Source organism: Phoxinus phoxinus, assembly GCF_949152265.1.
Source record: "Phoxinus phoxinus genome assembly, chromosome: 6".
Lineage (NCBI taxonomy): Eukaryota > Metazoa > Chordata > Actinopteri > Cypriniformes > Leuciscidae > Phoxinus > Phoxinus phoxinus.
In genome coordinates this window covers 27,559,538-27,582,985 of record NC_136881.1, presented here as the reverse complement: position 1 = coordinate 27,582,985, position 23,448 = coordinate 27,559,538, and the positions used below count along the sequence as shown (strand labels likewise).

The 23,448-nt window shown below is 36.5% G+C and overlaps 1 protein-coding gene across 2 annotated transcripts in view; it reads right to left on the bottom strand.

The window, feature by feature from the left end:
* The window catches only part of arhgap10 (Rho GTPase activating protein 10), a 71,178-nt gene that overhangs the window by 38,351 nt on the left and 9,379 nt on the right, over positions 1-23,448 (bottom strand). For both annotated transcript variants that reach the window (XM_079615784.1, XM_079615783.1), the window contains exons 2-7: positions 6,114-6,209; positions 5,952-6,013; positions 3,087-3,158; positions 2,845-2,946; positions 1,349-1,459; positions 277-381 (exon numbers count right to left, since the gene is read on the bottom strand). In XM_079615784.1, the coding sequence (XP_079471910.1) occupies positions 277-381; positions 1,349-1,459; positions 2,845-2,946; positions 3,087-3,158; positions 5,952-6,013; positions 6,114-6,209 (548 nt within the window). The remainder of the gene's footprint in view (positions 1-276; positions 382-1,348; positions 1,460-2,844; positions 2,947-3,086; positions 3,159-5,951; positions 6,014-6,113; positions 6,210-23,448) is intronic.

Sequence of the window (23,448 nt, the reverse complement as noted above, 5' to 3'; positions counted from 1 at the left end):
GCTGCTGTATCCTGTCTTGGAAACTCTCTTTCCATGTCACTCAGCGAGCCAATAGCATTAACCAGAAGAACGTGAGTGAAGACCGATACATCTTGGCAAATCACTCTACATGAGTTGATAAACAGTTATGCTGTTTATGTTTAATATTTTACTCATTCATTGTATATATGAAATTAAAAATATATATTTTACAAATCTTTATGAGTAAATCGTTCAAAAAAAAGATTTAAAATGTAGTGTATTAAAGTAAAAAACATTATGAAAGTTTTTACTTACATTTTGAATATTGATTTGAAGGGCCTTTTTGTAATGATCAAAATCTTTGGCCAACTCATATCCCTGATGATAGAAAGTAAATACAGTCTGAAAGAAGGCCAGCATCTGCACAAGAGAGAGAGGGGGGAAGAAGGGAATGAGAGAAACATTTTTTTTATATCCACTAGGACAAACATTACCATGTTCATATATGTTTTTGTCTAAATCTCTATGTGATGTCAAAGAACACGGTTTCATGCAAGTAGAAAGTAAAACAGGCATCCATAAACTGGAAAGTAATCAGGTAAATATTTGCTCTGATAAACACTCAGCTAAATTAGAAGGATACTAATTTATGTGCTTATGCAAATCATTAAATTGTGTGTACTAGGTGAATTAGTGAGAATGCGGGCCCAAATAGACCCACTTGCAAATGGCCTGGACAAACCCATATTTAAAAGAGGCTTTTGTGTGTGGTAATTGTACCAATGTAACCATGCTGTACTTACAGCTCTCACTGAATATAATTCTATTTCATTTATTTATTTGATGTAAGGTAGGCTACACTTTTTCCTCAGTATTTTTAAACAAATAAATGCAGCCTTGGTGAGCATAACAGACTAATGTAAATAGGATTATGGTTACCAATATTGTTATTATGTAACTTACCTGTATATACATAGTGTCCACTTTTATAATCAAAGTTTAATTTATTCATTTTCAACTCAGTTTTGTATAAAATTTGCAAACTTACAACATGCCAATGTTTTAATTATGCCAGTATGCCATTCCAAACATAGCCCTTATTTTTGCTATTCTATTTGGTGCACACGCCAGCTTGTTACTAAGTGTTATGACAATACAGGTGAAATAGTGTATATGTATAAATAAATTAATAAATGTATATTTGTAACGTGTATTCTGGTGCTGTACAATCGCTTCACAGCATTGAGCTATTTCATTAAATGTGCTTTCTTCCTTTTTTGTGGCATGTGAAACCATATCAAATGCTGTTGATAGACAAACATGAAAGCAAACCATGTTGAAATAAATCAAGTTGAATGACCATCTGGATGAAGGGTCATGCACTCACAGGCTCAACACACTCAAACTTCTTCCTCTCCTGTATCTCCTGCAGCTTGCACACGTACTCCAGAGACGTCTCCTGAAAGTGCTGTCTCATCACGTCCACCGACACGTCTGCCTGAAAGACAAGGAACTTTTTGAGTAAAACAAGGAACAGAAGTCATCACATGAAAATTAAGAGTGACTTAAGTTTTTCCAAAAAGCTCTCTGCCTGTCCATGTGTTGCCTGGCTTACAACACACAAAGGGCCTTATTCTGAAAATTATACATTGAAAATAAAGAAATGACTTGGATCATGTAATTTAGTAAAGTATTGTGTGAATGTAAACAGTGCTAAACAGTAACTAATATAGTTATTAGTTGTGCAAATACAGTTAAATACAGTGCATCACACTGACGTCTCTTAGCAACATTCCACGGCGAACTCCATCATAAATAAACACAGTTATGTAGGCTTAAAGTCTCAAAGCTTTACCAAAAAAACGTGGAATTTGAACTTGCAATTGAAGGTGTCTATGCTCACATACACACTGACAAGTTTTGGCAACTGCATTTAAATGTGGGAATGAATCACTTAAGCTTTTGTCCTGAGTGTGTTATGTGTTCTGGCGAACAACAAATACAGGAAAACTTCTAAAATTCATTCAGTTGGCATTGCAGTAACCACAGCAATGTTTCTTGTAAACAAGAAAATTGGATGCCAATAGTTTAACTTTAACCCAAATGGTGTTTGTGACATTAGCTAGTTTTAGCTTTTATTATTGTTAATATTCCTAAAGACGTAATCATCAGATTTTTTAAAAATATTTTATAAACCACCACCAACAGATTGGTGTTGCATTAACACACTGAGTTGTGAGTTGTTGAATTAAGTTGTCTTGAGATGTAACAGTGTCTAAATATGTACAGTATAATAATTTGTTGCATACTAGATTAGACTGAATGACCAAAATTACCATCCCTAACCATATTTGTCTGGAGTCAATGTGTACATGGCCCATGACAACTTAAGTGTCTTATGAACTGGAGAAAATGTAGCAGTCCTCTGGGCTGGCATTCTTCAGTATTTCCATGAATCTTATACTTAGAAGTTTGTCTGCTGTGGACACCAGTCTGACACTAAATAGCCCAGTGCTAAAACCACAGCCATTGACCTAAAAAACACACGTCATAAGGGCCAGAGGAACATAATGGCCCACCATAACTCTAGTGGTTTTTGTGCTCAATGTATACAACATTCATGGCTGATGGGCACGCCTTAAAAGGTTATGTTCCACAGACATTGTTCGATCAAGTGAAATGCCTAGCTTCTTATATATAGAAGAAATAATGACAGACTGTACCTTCACTAAACAACTGCATTACACATTATTGTAAAGGATATAGAAAACCATTGACCTTGACTTAAAAATCAGATTTGTTTTTTCACGAGAAAGAAAACCAGCATTTATAAAAATAGTTACACATTCATCTTGTGTGTGGGAAGAATGAAATGTAAAGTACCTCCTGTAATTGTGGCTCCTTCTTCTTTGCTGACATGTTCAAAAGTTTCTCTAGCGAGCTGTAGTACTTCTCTGTTTCCTTCTCGTACCTCTTTCTCTCGGCCTGAAATATCAAATGGAGGAACTTACTATTTTTAACATATGGAACTGGTTACAATAAATGTACAGTTTTCCATTTCTTTTAATTAAATCAATGCAAACACCCTAAATGTGGGAGCTGACAGTGAAGATCTAGATTGTTACCTTTGCTGAGCCGAGCTGCTCTTTCCGGAACTTTTCTAAAGGCTTCATCAGTGTCTCTGTGATGTTTCTCATCTGTGAAAATGCAATTCAGTAATTTGATATATAATATTTGACCATTTAATTGAATTATATTAAACATTAGCAGAAACAGGGTGATTTTCTTTCATCAAAACTTCAGCAAACACATTGTAGGTTTCAATTTTAAATGTCAATAAAGGTGACATCATTGCATCATCTATTCCGTAGTCATGACTAAACCTGCACAGAAACTGTAATAAATCTACAGAAAGCTCCACAGATTTCTACAGAAATTGGACGGCTGCCATTCATAAAATTCTGCACTTCCCCCACTGCTTCCATATTTGTTTACTAAATACACTGGGTAATAGGTGATATAATGCTTTCATCTAAGAGCGTAGTACACTCTCGAATCCATTTGAAGACTTTTTTTAAAATTAAATTAGCAGATTCTTTTAAAATTAAAACAAACATTAAACATAAGGGTCATATGCTCTATATTCTATGTGGTCCTTGTGATGACAAGCCAAATGGAATGCAATAGTACGGAGCCCCTAAAGCAGGGTTGGGCAACACAGAACCTCGGAATATACTTTCGTGCAGATTTAAGCTTTAACCCCAATCTAACACCTGAACAAGCTAAACAAGTCTTCAGAATAACTAGAAAGCAACAAGCAGATGAGCTTTATCAGGGTTGGAGCTAAACTCCGCAGGAAAGTGGATTTCTAGTAGCCCAGCCCTTCCCTAAAAGGACATCAATGCTTTTGGGTTCACTTGCAAAACGTTTGTGTTCCAACAAAACTGCATTCGATCGCAAAATCTTTGCACTCTCTCGCAAAAAAATAGTTTTACGATCCCCAAGAATCTTTGCAAAACTTTTGCCTTCTCTCATAAATCGCACTCCCCTAAGAAACTTTGCATTTGCTCACAAAATAATAATTATTTCCATCACAAGTTTTGTATTTGTCCAAGAAAGTTTGTGAGAGAATACAACACTTTTGCAAGGGTTTGCAAGATTTCTCTGAGAAATGCAGAAGTTTTGCGAGCAAACCCAAACACATAGAAAAAACATTTCCCTTTAAGGGGAACTGACACGAAATAGGAAGTAAAGGTGATATAACACATGTGTTATCAATGTTATTTGTGGTAGGACACTTAAAACTGCTGACGCGGCGGCGACGCTCCTTGCCAGTTTGAATTTGACGAGCGCAAACGCCTAAACGCAATGCAGAGACAGCCAGCTGTCACAGCGCCTGCACTAAACTAAATTCTCTTTAGCAGTTTATTGCATTTAAAGTGTCAAAAACACAAGGTTCACATAAACAGTTGGTTTTGTCTTAAGTTAATGTAAATATCTGTAAGAAATCGTGTATGTGTATCAGTATTCTATCCCTGCATTACTGTAGTTCTTAAAGTGACAGTAGTCTATATAAGAATCAGTATACGTTTCATTCATACAGTGAAGAATATGCAGTTTTATTATTTCATTTGATGATTCAATTTCTTACTTAAATGCTGTTTTTAGTGTTAACTTGTACAGTTCCCTGTCCATACTGTTAAAATTAGTCAGTTCAGTCAGAGTAGCAGCAGAGTAGCCTGACATAACGTTAGTAGCCCACAGTGGTACCATGCCAGTGACGTCATCGAACACGGCTGCGCTCTGATAACAGCAAATGTAAATTTCAGTATTGGGGAAAAACTTCATATATGTTTTGTTTTTAATATTATTTTTGAATTAATTTGTTTACAATTTGAATAACCAACATGGGTTTAAGGGCTCAGAACGACAATATGAATGCAGCTCTGCACATATCTGTTATGATTTATTTATATTTGCGGTGCAAATCAAGCTTCTTGAAATATAGGACACTTTTCCCCATTTGAAGAAATTTGAAGAAATTAAGGACACTCTCTTAACGCTGAAATTAGGTAATGAAATAACCCAGGCAACCCATGATGCGACTGTTAGAATGAGCATCTCCTGTCTACCATTACTCTGTTTCTGACCCTGTCAGGACCTGTTAGCTTTGCTCCTTCCACACATGACTCCAGTGAGCCAAGGGGCCATAACGTCATTGGCCTGCTGCGGTGTTATGAACGGGTGGGGCTCAAATCTGAGCTCATGACAACTGTCAGCTGTTGCACTTTGAGTCATAGGCAGGGCCTTCAGCTCTCTAATTCTGCATACTAAATAAATACTAACGTGACCTACATGCAACATGAACCCTTTCTACCTAGATGGTTAACCACCTATTAGAATATATAGTCCTCTCATACCTTAAGAATGCAAAAAAACAACAAAAAAAACATATATGCCAGAGGAAGGGATTTGTCAATCTAATAGGCAAAACTGAAATATTTTCTTTTGTCTCATTTTTACACATTTTACACTGTAAAAGCAAGTTGCTAAGTTAATTACAGATAACATCTATTAGTCTTAGCAATGACTTAAACCAAGTGCCATTGGACGTTCTTGCCGAGTTTTTGAAAGTACAGTTCCTACACAACACAGTTGAGGTGACATAACTCAACATAAGCAGCAGTCTTGTGCAATCTCTGAGTATTCTGTGAGAGAGGACACAAAAAACTTGTGGCAATGTAACTCATTTCCTGTGGCAAAACTGTGACTAAAGAATGCAGGAACAAACAGAGGACTGATGTCGCTGTACAGACTATGTGTTGAGAAGTGTGTTGAACTCAGTGTTAAAACTGATTACGGATTGTGTCTCTCCACAAGCAAATGGCCATGCTGGCATGTTCCAAAAATATCTTTTAGCCTGCAAGGAATTGAGTGAAATGTATAACAGAGAGTGTTGTTTGGTGCAAGTCTCAACTGGTTGTGCTCACCATCAGCTCTCTTTGGTCTTCCAAGTTTCTGAGAAAGGATGAGAACTCTTGCAAGGATTCATCTGAAATGACACGTATGCAGACACTGAGCAAAGCACGATATAAGCAAATGTATGCATGCATGTAAATGAATACATGCAAAAAGGGGGAAAAAAAACTCACCAATGCACTTCTCGTCGTCAGTTTTGGCATCGCCGATGTATTCAAATTTGAACTCACCCAGGCACTGAGCAAACTTCTTCTGGGCCAATGAAAGCTCTGTAAGGCAAAGAGTGAAGACAGAGGGAAATCAGGAATTGTATTATTTTTGGATGTTCTAGTGGCAGAGTTTCCCCATCATTTTCATTTGGGAAGGTGTGTCACACATTAACCTACGCTACCATTAAAAGTTTGGGGTCAGTAATATTTTGGTAATACTTAAGGTCTCATTTGTTAACAGTAGTTAATGTATTAATTAACATTTATTAGCATAATATTATGACTTTTGATTTTAAAATAAATGTTGAAATTAACATTAACTGAGATTAATAAATGTTGTAGAAGTATTGTTAATTCTTAGATTTAAGATTTTTTTTTTTTTTAATAAGTTCATTGTATTCAGCAAGGACACATTAAAATAAATCAAAAGTGACATTAAGGACATTTATGATTTTACAAAACTATTTCTAGTACTTTTGAACATTCTATTCTTCATAATGTCCTGGAAAATGTCCCATAAGAGACTTCTTTAAAAAACACTAAAACATCTTACAGACCCAAAACCTTTGAATGGTAAAGTATGTAAACCAATCCATTGCATGACCTTAAACATTTAAAACGCACACAATCGTTGTATTGTATCGCACTGGGAATATTTGGATTACATTGTATTCTGTTCAGGTGAAGTATTCCCAAAGAATAGTTTAACAATACCACCTATTTGCAGATATGAGCTGGTCATAATGAAAGTTATGCTCTGCAAACATCCTGCTGGACTTTTATGTTGCCAAGAGCATCCTGAAGTAGCAGGTGTTGCTAATAGATACTAAGAATTCCCCTTCCCTCAGGAAAACATGTGGAAAACCCAATGAAAAAAGGGATGGGACTTCGCCTGGAACATGAGTTTGGGAGAGGATTTGTAAATCAGAGGGAGCAAATTTCATTCTGTGGATTCCCAAAGGATGATCCCGATATAAGTGAACTCTCACTGGGGTCCGTGGGACAGAGTGCTGGGGTATTTTAGGACGAACACTATGAGCAGTATCCAGAAATGTAGTGCCGTCAACACTGACAGCTGGGCCTGTCCGTGTGAAATGAGCTGGCAGTGCAGTAGACCTATCACATCTTATTCTGATAACTATGGTGGTTTCTAAATTTGCTTGGCATATTTGTCTCAGATTTGCAGTCGTTTATCCTTGTAATCCACTTTTAAGAGTCCTTCTAATTGATTCCATTCAATCATTCATGAATGGCCCATATTTAATTTATGGCCACAGAACTACCCATTAAGCTGCTTACTCCACCCTCTTGCCCAGTCCGAATTAAAAACGCCCGGTCAACTCATCTGTGCGGGTTGGAGTGAATGTGGATTACTCTACAACAATGCTCAATCATGCGAGTCTGGCAGAGTGGACTTGCTGACTACATGCCCTAGGACAGAACGGACTGAGAATGTCAAGAGATAAATGTGAATGATAAACACTATGCTCAAGGGCAGGGCAGGGCAGGGCAGGGGTATTCAATTAAAGTTCCATGAGACCCAGTCTCTACATTTTTGACTGTAAGCAGATGTCTGTGTACACTATGTGACATTCGGAGTGTGTCAGTGAGATGCTTTAATATCAACTGTGTTTAAAGTTTATGTCATATCATGGTATTTCCATAGTGAAGAGAACTACAGTGTTCTCTATAGGCCAATTATAAGGTCTTTTCAGCCGCAACACCGCTTACATCACTTGCACACCGTGGCACCGCCATTAAAATGGAAAATGAAAAAAAATGGAATATTGCGGTATATAAATTAATTATCCGCGCACACCATTTTTTTTTATTCATGTTAAATTCACATTTACAGACACCATGTGGTAAAAATAAACAAGTTTTAAAGTTGTTTATATGTCTGTGTGGTGTTTTTAATATACTTCAAGACAAACCATGTGCAATCTCATAAGTCAACACCTTTGCTGAGTATTTTCTCCTTAAAACTGCAGTGTACCAAAGACATTCTTAAAAATTCTGTTTGAAACCGCCTCTCTTTCCTACCATCACAAACTTGTAACCAATCCTGTCAACGTGCAGCGTGGGGCTTTTCCTTTTTTACAATGGGAACATGGTTTGTGTAACATTAGCAACACATTATTAGCTAGCTGTTTGATAACGTAGTCAAGCTAAAGGCTAATCATATCAATTACCGTTATGTCGACTTTTATTCAAATTCTGAATGGATTATATAGCCTAGAAAACGTGCAAAGACCTCCTATTATAATCAATAAAAAGTAGGGATGCTCCCGATTTTTGCAGCCGATACCGATCTCCGGCCAATCGATCGGAGCATCCCTAGTAAAAAGCGGTCACTCACCTCAAGTTCACGATCTCACAAAGTTCTGTTGTAACCAATAAAGTTGTCTACACTGCACAATGAATCTCTCTTATTTACACTGTGTCTACATTTTGATAATGAGAGGATTCACAAGCATGCAGAACTCAGCACTGACCAAAAACAACACAAAAACATAGCAAACAGAAACATTTGACGTTCTCCAGAGTGCAAACATAAGTAATATGCACTGGAGAGCGTTTACCAAATCTGTTTTGTCAATATGATATACAGTATCAACTGAGGGTGCTTCGGACCCCCAATAACCCTAATAGAAACAGGCCAGCCAGTATAATTCACTCTTTCTCTTCTTCTGAATCAGTTTCTGGTTCAAAGTATATGGCTTAATTAAAACTATATTTCCACTTGCCACTGTGTAGTGTTAACAAGCTGACCTAATGGACCATGTTGTCCGAGATGTGTGATTGAGTGGAGACAGGGACTGATTTCCATATTCAGGGATTCACATACACGAAATGAAGCAAGAATTTAAGCTATTTTAATGCATGAAGACATTATTTTCACAGGGATTTTTTTTTTTTTTAAATAGGCTATGTAATTTGAATTATCAAAGATGATTTAAGGGATACAATTATTGACTGAAAATATTAAATGATTAATGACCCAGAACTGGGACTGAATCTGGACTGCAGTCTGATAATTGGTGGCTTCTGCTCTAGGGGAAAAATATAATAAAATATATAATTAGTGTGAGGTTACAGGTATGATTATTCTGTTTATTGCCGAGAAGTGTATTAATGTCTAGAATAGATCCATGACAGCAAACTCTTACACAGCATCCATCCAGCCATCTGTAAAGACAACGTCTGTCTAACAACGCCTCTATTAACTCCACAACACCACGGTGTGCAGAGGAGGTTGATCGCCTAATTCTAGTGGGTATTAGGAGGGGCAAATGGCAGCCCGTGGGCAGCTGGGCACTGGACCAAATCAATGCATTGTTTGACGAGCTTCTGGTCTTTCAGCCAGACTCAGAATAGAGTCGCCAGGAAACAGTGCAAGGTAAGCATCACTCTGTAAACATATGAAGACGTGGCTGCGGAAGTTACCACATGTTTCAACATGCATTCAGAAGTGAAATTCAGAACTAAAAGTGCCATGAAGAATGTAAGCAAATCAGACTGTGGCTCAACAGAACTCCAGGTAGCCTAAATCATCTGGAATATAACAGTTAAATGACTTATGAAAGTAAAATGATACGTACACTACCATTTAAAAGTTTGGGATTGGTTTTTGAAAAAAAGTCTCTTATGCTCACCACAGCGGAATTTACCGGTATTTGATACAAACTATTACAATTTATAAATCTCCAACGGCGAATTGACGGTTTGACACGCACCCACCTCCTCTCGCTTAATCCTCATTCACACCGGTTGAATAGTGTTGGTGGTGTTACAAGTCCTGAATATTGCACATAATTTTAGTCATTCCCGCTCACACAAAAAGCTTGTGCACCACTGATCTGTGTCAGTGGCACTCTCAAACAGCTCGCGAGTATCAAATTGACTTAGTTTTCGTGGCTTATTGCGCTTAAATGATCAAATACAAACAACATTTTGTCAAAACGCCCATCTTGCCGAGTATTCCGTTAAATACAGTAAGCATTGGAATGTAAATAGTTGAGAGAAAGCATGTAGCAGTATATTGGATCCCTGCATAAGCTCTTGAAGTGACAGCAGCCTAATAACCCGGAGCTGCCTGTCATGTTAATCAAAGAACTAAAGACGAAGAGAAAATCACTCGCTGCTCTTAACTGAATAACTTTTATACTTTAATTGTAAGCATTAATCTGTATTTCATTTTTACAATTAAAACTATACAGTGCTATTTTACACATTTCTGTAGTATTTCATACCTGAATACTACTGTTAGATCCACCTTGAAGCCAAGTTTATTGGTCTCTTTATTATATTGTATTTATTTACATTTAATCATTTAGCCATTTTTAATCCAAATCGACTTATGCAATAGAAGCAATCAAATCAACAATAGGGCAATAATATGCAAATGTCGTAACCAGTCTCAGTTAGACCAGTGCAGCACACGTAACAATGATTTTTTAAATAGATATAGAATAGTAAGTGTTAGTAAAATTGAAACTAATGTTGGCGAAAGAGATTATTGAAGATGAAAGACTCAGCATCTCGGGTTGAGACAGACAGGTCACTCCACCAGCTTGGAACAGTGAAGGTGAAAATCCGTGAAAGGGCTTTTGTGTCTCTTTGGGATTGTTACCACAAGGCACAGTTCACTTGCAGAGCTCAAATTTCTGGATGGCAAGTAGGTCTGAAATAATGAGTTAAGATATAGGCTAGGGGTACAGAGTCAGTGGTTGTTATGCAAGCAAACATCAGTGCCTTGCATTTGATGTGAGCGGCAATTGGCAACCAGTGCAATTTTGTGAGGATGGGTGTGACGTGTGCTCTCTTCGGCTCTAGCTGCAGCATTCTGGATCAGTTGCAGAGGTTTGGCAGAGGCTTGACAGAGCAAGCTAGAAGACCTGCCAAGAGAGCATTATAATATTCCAGTCTGGATAGAACAAGCGCTTGGTCAAGGAGTTGTGTAGCATGCTCTGATAGGAAGAGCCTGATCCTTCTAATGTTGTACAAGGCAAATCTGCAGGGCCAGGCAGTTCTAGCAATGTGGTCTGTGCAGTTCAATTGATCATCAATCACAACTCCAAGGTTCCTGACTGATTGATGGTTGAAGACCAACCCAGCACTTCATCTCAACCTATCCATTCAGCTAGGTTCAATTCCTCAAGCAGTGTGGTAACTTATTTGTGCTATCATTTGCAATTTGTTTATTTGTTCTTATTTTATTACTGAATGTTTACTCTATTTTATTTAGTTTACGTCTCCATACCGGCGTGATGACTCCAATCTTCAACCAGATGGAACTGGATAATATTTTGATTGTTCCAATCCAATCTGACTTCTGACCTGTAATGCTGCCTGAATCATAATCATACACTGTTCATTTATTGGCCAGAGGAGAACTGGCCCCCGACTGAGCCTGGTTTCTCCCAAGGTTTTCTCCTCCATTCTGTCACCTGATGGAGTTTTGGTTTCTTGCCACTGTTGCCTTTTTCGTCTGTCGCCTTTTTTCACTTTTGTTGCCATTGGCTTTTGGCTTTCTTAGTTGGGGACATTCAGTAACATTTAATTTAATATTCAACAATATTATTGATCTGCAAGCATTGACACCATTATATGAGAACTGAACTGAGCTGGACGATGACATCACGGTTTTCTCCAGAGCGGATATAAAATAACTAAATTAATAACTTTTTTACAACACAAATGAAACCACTGAGCTTACTTAAGCTGGACTGTGAAGCTATTTTCTTCTGGAAACAAACTTATTTTCCTGTTATCTCTGTAAAGCTGCTTTGAAACAATCTGTATTGTAAAAAGCGCTATATAAATAAATGTGACTTGACTATTTGGAAATGTAGTTCAACGATTAAAATAAAGCCTTCCTGTACTGTGTGTAAGCTATTAAAACACAATTACCTAAATTATCAAAACATTTAAGATAATAACAAATTATATGTATGGCCGTTTTCCGCGAGGTTTTGAAAATGGTATCGAATATCAATATTTTTCAAGGTATAGCTTTGAAGTTGGAAATTCCACTATTGTGACAACACTACTATATAGAGCAGTCATCTAGGCAACATCAGCTGAAAAAACAGGTTCAGAAACTTGAGATATGGTCTATATACTCTGGACGCTAAACAACATTACTGACCCAGCAGTAATGTGCAGGCTTTAACAGGACAGACAGAGACCTGACTCATGGCACTGAGATATGCTGCTCACTCACTCATTGGGAATGCTTGAAGCATTGATTTGCTTTAGAGGGAGTGTGACTTAAAGGGATAGTTCACTTTAAAATGAAAATTCTGTCATCATTTACTCACCCTCAAGTTGTTTCAAATCTGTATGAATTTATTTCTTCTGCTGAACACAAAGGAATATATTTTGAAAAATGTTAGTAACCAAACAGTTAACAGGTCCCATTGACTTCCATAGTAGGGAAAACAAATACTATGGAAGTCAATGGGACCTGTTAACTGTTTGGTTACTGACATTTTTCAAAATATCATTCTAGAAGATTTCAAAATATCAAAGAAATAAATTCATACATTGAAACAACTTGAGGGTGAGTAAATTATGACAGAATTTTCATTTTAAAGTGAACTATCCCTTTAAGGGGTCTAAGGATGTGCATTCAGAAAGGGCATAGTGTTAAGGGAATATCAAGAGGGACGTGCTAACAGAACGCATACATGGAGGTTTGGCCCATTGACAACACCCATAAAATTCCCTGGTCAATCTGAGGGAATTCCTCAACAGTAAAGCATTTTGAAAACACAAACCAAAAACAACACACCCTGGAAACTGTGATTGTAAGGTCAAATTCTGAGTACAGCCAAACCCTGGTGCTGACCCAAGCTAAATATTTTGTCCAATTAATGACAGAGACTCAGTGACCATTACAATTTTCTGCATTAAGCATAAGCCATAGATTTGATAACAAATATATTATGTAGCCCTTTTGCTAAATCTTAGCAAAAAGCCACTCGTTCCAGGAAACTGACAACACTGTCGTGTCAACCTATATATTATGGAGAGGTTAAATACGGGTTTGGTGCCTTATTGTCAAAACAGAGGCACTGGCAGAGGCACATATTTTAGTTTCAAACACAGAGGCCTGCATTTAAAGTGACGTTATACGTTTTAAATTGAGAGTGAAGACAGACACACTTTGCTGATAAATTAAACTGCAAGGCTTGCTGCATGCCTGCACCATGACTTTAAAACCAAAGACACCCGTTCAAAAAAATAATTCACCCAAAAAAGAAAATCATGTTATAATTTACTCACCCTTATATCATTCCGGATTAGTTTTCTTTTTATCCGTTGAACACAAATGTTCATGCTGCTTTTCCCCCACACATCTAAAGGTTGGGTAGGTAAGAATTGTCTAAAGAACTTTTTTTCAAATTGGCTTAAACTGTCTTTATATACCAATACATAATTAAAATGTAAGTACTTTGAAAAAGAGAGTATAAAAATTGAGTGACTATAGTGTATTTAATCTTCAAAAAACACAGCTCATTAATTCCTACCGGGACGAAACAAGTGATTGGCTTGCGCGACTGTCACTCTCCGTCGTCATGACTACCGCTGCTATTACTGGCTCTGCCCACGTGCGCGCAGTCGCGCACCCGTTTTTAGGTAGGAGTGAATGGAATTAATGAGCTGTGTTTATTGAAGATTAAATACACTAGAGTCACTCAGTTTTTTATACTCTCTATTTCAGAGTACTTGCATTTTAATTATGTATTGGTATATAAAGACAGTTTAAACAAATTTGAATAAAAGTTTTTTTAGACAATTCTGACCTACCCTACCTTTAAGGTGAATGGTTACCAGGGGCTGCAAGTTCCAAAAAAAAAAAGAAAAAGAAAAAAAGACCAAGATCTCAATAAAAATACCATAATAGTACCAAATAGCCTCTAGCGCATCAAGGTGTGTCACATCAGGTCGGATGCCAATGATTCAAAATGACTTTGATTCTCATGTGTCTAGTAGCCTATACCTGATTATGAGGTGCTAAATTTAAATATGCACACAATGGTTGTAAGGACTACTTTTATGATGCTTTTTTGCCCCTGGTCAGCATTTACTTTTTGGAAAAAGTTAGTTCCATAAAGTAACTTTATGGAAAAGAGAAACATCCTGCTTAATATCGGTGGAATAAAGAATATTGGAATAAAGAAAAATTTGTAGCATCAAGAAAATGAGTACTTTCATAACAAATGTCTTTTGTTTGTTTGTTTTTGGCTTTACTGGAGCTTTACTTGTCTACTACATACACAAGCATGCATGATGCTCGTGGTATTTCCAGTGTCTTCACGAAAAAAAAATAATGACATAATGAATATATTTTTCTATTGCATAGTAAAAAAAATGAATAAATACTTCTCGAAATAATAATAACAAATTCAATTTAGTAAAACAACGCTGATTATTATTTTAAGGAATATCAAACAAAGATTTTTTTTTAAATTACGTTTTAAAACATCGATTAAATTGTTAAAGTTGAACTAATTAATTTCATTAGACACTATTTTTATGATGAATTTGTATTAAAATCATAAAATCCAGAAAAAACAAACAAACAGAAACCACTGATTTTGGGGAGGGAAAAAAAAGAAGAAGAAGAAAGAAAGAAATATTAAATTAGGGCATTACATAAAGGATTTTACAAGCAATTTATGTTTACATTTTATTCTCAAGGTCTAACAAACATGTGGAATGCATTGCCTTCCCTATTAATGGTGTAACATACTGTGATACATATAGAAATTTAATGATAAATAAATGAAAACGAAACACCTGTTTTAGACCACAATAACTTATTATATGGTGTAGTAGGGCCTCCTTTTGTGGCCAAACAGCATCAGTTCATCTTGGGAATGACACATTCAAGTCCTTTACAGTGGACAGAGGGATTTTGAGCGGTTCCTCTTCCTGAACAGTGACCAGGTCATCTCAGCATGTGATACTGGGGGAGGAAAACGTTTTCTGACTTGGTCCTCCAAAATACCACAAAGTGGCTAAAAAAATATTCAGATCTGGTGACTTTGCAGGTCATGGGAGATGTTTAACTTTACACCATTCTGTCACAACTCTTGCTGTGTGTATTGGTGCATTATCACGCTGATACACAGCACCCTTTCAGGGTACAATGTTTGTACCCATTAGGTGCACGTGTTCCTCCAGAACGGTAGTCATTGAAAGTGACGCAGCCATCAAGCACAGTAGGAAATGCAATTATTGCAGCCCAAACCATCACTGATCCACCCGTGCTTGACTCTGGGCAGCAACAGTCCGGGTGTTGAGGCTCTTTAGGGCTTCTCCACACCGTAATCTTAAACATGTGGGAAAGACAATGAAGGTCATCTCATCAGAGAACAAAATGTTTCAGAAATGTAGCCCAAGATATGCACTGTTGGCACCACTGAAACAGACATTTGCCATTGGCACGAGGGATCAAAGGTTTGGCTAGCAGCCCGACCATATTGACTCTGAATATTGTCTTCAGCGTTTAAGCTTTTAAACAAAGATTTCTTTGTGTACTTAAAGTTATCCAAAATAGGAAAGTCTTACTGCTCTCTGACAAGCAGGTTTATAGACAGTTGAGCAAGACACACACACACAAATAAAATGTCTTTGCTAGACACACCTCTCCCTCTGTAATCTGTGTACCGTTTGAACTGTCTTGTGTGGTTGAACACAGCATCGGCCAAGCAACTCATGTCATGTGTGTTCATCGAGTTAATTATTTCTTTCCTGAGTAATTATGCTTGAAACATCCGTTGTGTTGGACTAACATTGTAGAAAATACATTAAAGGAATATTAGCTGATCTTATTATGGCAGATCCATATTTCTAAGCATTTCAATGATTTGTAGTTTATCTTGGTTCATCTAGTTTTTGCCACTGAGGGAAGGAAACCAGAAAAATAAAAGGAGAAAAAAACACAGGAAAATGCCCCTCCTATTGCTTATCACAGGAAAACACACATCTGGGCACATGCAATACTATAACAACAGGGCACAGTCAATGTGACACGACAGTGAGGTATGTCTCTTCTGCAACACTTTTCCCCAAAGGCATTTCGCAAAGGATGGCCAAAATAGAGTGTATTTTTTTTCCCAAGAAATAACGACATGCACTTCAGCAGCAGAACTGCCTTTGGACAGAGGACACACACACCCAGTCTGAGTCTTAATCACTGCAATCACTCATATGCACTGTGAACCAAAGAGTAATGAGCACTTAGAAAGACTTTTGGTAACTTGTCATTAAGCAAATGCTTATTATCTTGAGCGATTTACAGTAATGGCATGGGCAGTCTTTCTGAAATAGCCTACCTTTGTTTCTTTAGCGAATTTTAGTTATTCAGTCATTTCAGTTCATGGACAGCCCTTATATAGGATCAGGTCTAGTTAGGCTATAGCGAATAATGAATTTATTTATCCTTAAACTGAAATCATACCATTTCAGATTTTAAAACCATCTAGAAAGGGTCTAGTACTTTGGTTGATTAAGATTTTGTGAGCAGTCTGGTTTAAATGTACATGTTCACCCAGAAATCCCCATTGAGTCACATACTGAATATAAAAAGGAAACTTCATTTGGGAAAGTGATGTCACTCACAATGACGTCCTGATTGGACCCACATGTGTGATTTAGCTCAGGGGGTAAAAGGGAATCAAGCAAGGCTCAGTGTGCTTCTTGCAGATCTAAACCAAGACCACTGAATGTACAGTTAATTTAGTACTGAATTTATGGAGATTTAAGGGAAAACAATGATCCTAACTTACTCAAAGACTGACTCATGAAACCTGATGCAGAGAAATTAGCCCGGTTGTCAAAAATAATGTCAATGTAGAGGTCTAAAGAAAAGTTTTACACATTAAAGGGCACCTAGTATGCCCCTTTTTACAAGATGTAAAATAAGTCTCTGATGTCCCCAGAGTGTGTATGTGAAGGTTTAGCTGAAAATACCCTACAGATATGTTTTTTACAGCATGTTAAAATGTCCACTTTTGGGGGGTGAGCAAAACGGGTAATTTTTGTGTGTGTCCCTTTAAATGCAAATGAGCTGCTGCTCCCGGCACAGAGGGCGGAGCTTCAGGAGCTCGTGCTTCAGTGTCAGGACAATCTCATCTCACGGAATAATAATATCAGAACAGAAACTGTAGCAGTGTTCAGTTCGAAGCGGAGTCGGACAATAATACTATTACCCACAGAGCCAAATGATCTGCAGGGAGATAGAGCAGGTATAGTTTAGTTTAATTATGGTTATAACTTAATTTTTCATCTTTCTTTTATCAACTATTAGTACAAGCTTGTTGTAGCGGACCTTTCAAAAACAAAAGTAATCCACTCTTCAGCAGCTCAGATGTTGGGAGTAAATGACGACTGCTATGTTCATTCCTAAATCAAACAACAAAACACCTAAATCGCTTCTGCTCCGGCATCGAAACAAGGACGGACTGTGTACAGTTCACTCAGGGCGGTTCTATGCTAATACGGCAGTGTCAGTCAACAGTCGTGGGAAAGGCTTGTGCAAAAGTACGTTACACTGCTCAGAATCTGAATACGGCTTGTTCTGAGACACTGAATGATTTATGAAGATTAAACAAAAGCACTGAGTGAATTTGTATCATTGTAGAGTGGTTGTGTACACACACTGCCAACACACATTTATGTTCAAACACCATGAAAAAAGTGAGTTATGCATAATAGGTGGCCTTTACAAAATAAAATGTTTTCTGTAACCAAAATGTGCTCTATTAAAAAATGGTTTTGATTAGAAACATTTACATATTTACATCAGAGATAATCCTCATTGGCTGTCGTCTCTTTAGATATACTAGTAGCGTAATGTAGTTTGGCGATGTGGAGTCAGGGAAAAAAGAGAATTGCTAGAATTCTTTTGACCACTCTCTCGAATAAAAAAAAAAAGAAAGAAAGAAAATCGAGATCATTACGCTCTTTCCATATAGATTTGACTAGTATCAGTGTTATAAGACTTTCCTATTTTAGCTAACTTTAAGTAGGCTATACAAACGAAATCAATCTTTGTTTAAAAGCTTAAACGCTGTTTACATTGAGTCAATATTCATGGTCGGGCTGCTAAAGCCAAAAAAAAAAAAAAAAAAAAACAAGCAGAAAAATAAATATACTGAAATTAAATTGACAAAAACTAATATCTCAATGATACCAAAACACTGCCTAGTAGCCTATGGCAAAATCTGTTTATTACAGTGATATATATATATATATATATATAAAATCTGATTTGTATTTTAATAAATTAAGTGATTTTGCTTGTAAATTACTTCTTGTATCTCTTTATTAAGTAAAACACTTATTTGCAAATTTTTTTATTGCACCCATAAAATTTCTAAACACACTCCTACATTTGTTCAATTTTGGAGCACATGTGCTACTTGGGAAAAAAAAAGAAGCGTCAAGCCCTGTCATGCCAATTGTTATCTTCTTCCTTGAGAGGCAAATAAGCCAAGCCAGATAAAATCAACTCATTCCTTACAACATTTCTAAAAATCATTAAATTACATAAAGCACATTTAAACAATTTATTTATCTAGGCTACATGTTAGTGTATATTTAATTGTATCTAATTTAGCATATTTATGAATGCAATGTGTATAAATAATCTTCCACAGCATATTTCAGATTCTTAACAATCACAACAGTTTTGCTTTCATTGCTGAAAGCAACCAGAGGTCATTGAGGGTCTGAATTTCAGTTTGGAAAACGGGGGGAATTATCCCTTTAGGTGACACTTATGGGGATTTATTTATTTTTTTGGTAGGGAGGGGAGTGGGGGGATTTTTATACAACGTTTCAAAAAGAAATTACAATTATCTCAGCTAAATGTTTTCTGACTCAATGTACTTGTGTTTTACAATGAGACAATTTTGTAGCTAACAGACTGCACAAGAAAGCTTGATTTCAAACTTTGAACTGAATTTATAAATAAGACAAGTAGGCTAAATAGTCAGTAATAAAGCAAGAAGCACAAATAAAGTAGCACGAATACAATATAATAAAGATAAAAATTAAATCATCAGCACTGCATTTTTTTCAGTTATAGTAGTATACCAGTAGTATTCAGGGGAAAATACAGAAATTGATTAATCAAATATAAAATAATAAAAATAAGTCTTAACCGTATAATATAGCCTAATCCTTATTCATTTCTTTTATTGTTTGATTATCATTGATGACACAGTTACTGTTACTCCAAGACCAAATTAGGGGTGCATATTACGACATGAGTAGGCAAATTTTATTTCACTATAACAACAGCATATCACAATATAGTTATTTCACAAATTTTAAAGTCGACATTTATGTGATGAAAGTCGAGTCAACGTCGACTAGTCGCTGCTGAAGTCATTAATGAAAAAATAAGACTGAACCTCGAGCTGAGAATGGAACGTTGCCTTGTGCACAGTTATATCACAGCGCTCCTGTTTTCCTGACAAACTTATTTTGTCTTTGGGTCTTTATATTTCTCACAGATTTCAGCTTGTTCTAAACCAGATACAGATAAGTTGCACAGTAAAGATTACATTTATATGAATGCATTCGTGAGAGAGTGATTGTGTGTGAATTAATTCTACCTGGCAGCGTCTCTCTACTAACAGATAAGCTGTGGGTTTTAGTTACAAAGGAATATATGCTAGAACTTTTCAGTTTCTAAGCTATTCTATTGATAAATCACAGAACAGTGTTGACAAAACATGTCTGCGCTACTGAATGATTGTGAGCGGGATATACGCGTGAATGTGCGGGCTGTGTGTGCATTACAATGCAGCACGCATAAGTTTAGAATGACGATGAACTTATGACTAATTGACTCGACTAATCAGCCCTTATTTAAAATAAGGTTTTTATGATATTCATTTTTTTTATACCATTGATATTTCATTATTCTTGTCACCATTTTCAAATATCATAAAAAAATAATACTAGCCCAACGTAATAATAAAAAAAAAAACACTCTAAAGCTTACTGAAGACAAGTAAACAGTGATAAAGAAAGAACAAAGACACTAATTACAAGCATATAGGAAAACAAACTACAATAGAACAATGACACAAATAAAATAGACCTACCCGAAAAACTAGCACTACAAATAAGAAATACTACATAAATTGTAGTATTCAAAGTATTCAAATTAAACTGTACACTGCATAGTCCTCACTGTGTAGATTACATATTTATTCTTAATTAAGTTACAAAAGTGATTCAGTCAAGAGCAGTGAGAGTTTTTCTCCTTGTTGTTGTTTGATTAACGTTAATAATGACAGCAAGTCCATTTTGATGCTGTCACTTTACGACAGACTGCACTGATCCAATGTACTTGTGTTTTCTTTTTCAACTGTTTACATTCAATTAAGACCGTTTTGACCACATTGACCGTTTCAATGGGTCGCTATTCGCAAGCCACCAATGAGGATCTATACAGTGTCTTGCACGCCGCTGTTAGGTAGTTCAATCATCATGGTTCATGATTATTGATTGTGATTAAAGAATGTTGGCGATATACCGGTAGACACAGTTAACCGGTAGAGATTTTTGGACTATCGTTTCTATCGCAGTTACGCTCACGTGACGTTGCTGTGCTACATATCCGTTTTTAAAGCTTCAATATGTATTTTTTTGCTGCCAGAGGTCGCATTTTCAAAAACAATAACTTGATGAAACTATGAAGGAGAGTGGAACAATGGGAGATGTCGTTTTCACCATCCAGAGATGTATGCTATAATTCGTATAGCCTAATTCACGAATCATGTTCACAGATGACGTAATAAATTCGTGTTTGTATTACCTGTACGTTTGATCACACTATGTTATGAATTAGCTGGAAGGAACGTGAAATATAATGCTATATTAGCCTGTTACTGATATGTGACTGTCAAATGATTTGGTGGGTTAGGCTTAATGCTGCACAGTTTTACACGTTTAAAACATTCGTACTAAAAGTACATTTGAACAAAACCACAGTATTTGCAAGTAATGGCTAAAAAAATAATAATTTCAATGTCATAGACTTGGTCACCAGACTTGATAAAAAGCGTTACTGAAGTACACACAAAGAGCAATATAACTGTGCGTACAATATTTGCTTACCCGTGTTAAAAACACATGCTAGAGCAGAGTCTCTGTCATGTCCAAGTTTGTTACATTGCTCTCTCCATAATAAACAATGTTATAATTTGAAAAATTATTTAGAGATGGTAGGGGGAGGCAACAACATCTGAAATTACTACTCATGATGAGAGTTTTGGTTATTAGATTATGTGCGTTGTTTGTTTTTAGTAGTTTTGAGCAAAATATAAAAATGGCCCATGCTTTTTTTAAGAGGTAAACCCTGCACCCCCAATATGTTTTTTTCAGTCCCATGTGCCATACATGCACTGTAGGTGTATAAATGTAAAAAAAAAATAAAGTAAACAAAATAAAGAAAAATAAATACATAAAAATAGCCTGATAAATATCTGATCTCCAGTTCACTTTGATGACTATTATGAGTGTTTATGATTTTTTTTCTTTTACAAAGCACAACGGCTTTCCCAATGGAAATGTATACCGGTAACTGTTCCAAAAAATGATTGTCCGAACCTCCGCTGGGAAGGAAATATAGAGACCAGACCATACATTTTTGTGGTAATATCCCGCTATATAAGCTATACAGGTAATCTCGAAACCCGCAGGAATGTGTAGGTTACAACTATGCGCAATACACACGCCGAACTTTAGGCCCTGCAGATGAATACATTGTTAGCACCTGCACACACAAAAAAGATAAGAGTCACCGTTTGGCCATGATAATGAAACTCCTGGAAGGTTAATAATAACGGGTCTGAATAAATAGGCTACTAGCACAATCTCAGTGTTCAGCACAGACATTCCCCAGTGCTCTCAACCAAGTCCTTTTAAGGCATGCAGGGAGAAATACTGGAAATGGCCAAGATCTTATGAATGCAAGAGGCCCATCTATTACTATTACTAGTCATCTATTACTTAAATAATTGAGTTTCAGTTTCCTTGAACTGCAAAAAAGGACAGAAAGAAACTGATACATTTATCAGACTAAATTGTGAGTTCAAAGAGCACCCAAGTCTCAAGGGTGAAGGGGTTATGTACCAAAAGTATGCAATGGTATGTGGGGTATGACAGTAAAAATTAACAGATGGAGATAGGTTTAGCAATAGCGATGGGTTTCAGGTCAAGACCATTCTGAACTAATGAAGACGAGGGACATGACTTATTCTTCAGTTTCACACAGCCTCAAAATGTCTCACAAATGGAGCTCTTTCTTTTATACAATTCTTGGCTTCTGATCAATGGTTCTGAAATTTCAACAATATATTGAGGGAGTAGAATTAGGAAGAATGAAACGAGTGTCCAGACTGATAACAACTAGGGGTGTAAATCGGACAGTTCATCACGATACGATATAGATTCTCTCAGCCAGCGATGCGATATTTGCCGATAGATACCTCAAAAAATTCTGCGCTCCGATTACGATTCGATTCAGGGCTATATCGCTTGATATTTAGATATTATGACCCAAGTTTACACAACCAGTTACGTTTATTAACTCCCAAATGCAACCAAAATATATCATATGAATGTTTAATTAAACTCTTTGGAAATTGCACAGCTTCTCCCAATTGTGACATTTACAGCAGAAGAGTTCATTTGGGAAAAATTTAAACTCCGTTCTTCATAAAATTTTTTTTTTTATTGTGCATTTCAAGTAATATCAATCAAACTGCAGCTGGGTTGTTTTGATTAAGTAATAATAACTAAAAGAATACAGTTAACTTACTGAATTAAAGTTCATTGAAAGAATGTTTTTTATATAGGCTAGTTCCTTTAAATGCAAATGAGCTGCTGCTCGTGGCACAGAGGGCGGAGCTTCAAGAGCTTCACTCACACATGCACTGAACATTTCAAAAACGTTTAGCCTTTTATGTTCAAACCGGATTCAGACAATGATGAAGAGACTCAAGAAGAAGTGACAGCATGTAGAATGCAACAGGACATTTCTTAATGGTTAGCTGATACATATATGTAGCTTGTAGTTATCTTTTAGTCATTGATTAGCATATTCTGTCTTGATAATCTATAAATTGTGTTCAGAGGGAGGGGTTTATGTAAATTCTAGGGTTGGTGATGTCAGGTTAGAATGCGCTTATATGATAAGCAAGCAAAATCTTGACGTGTGGCAACTATAGTATACATCATTTTTTTATACCTGATCTGTTGTTGT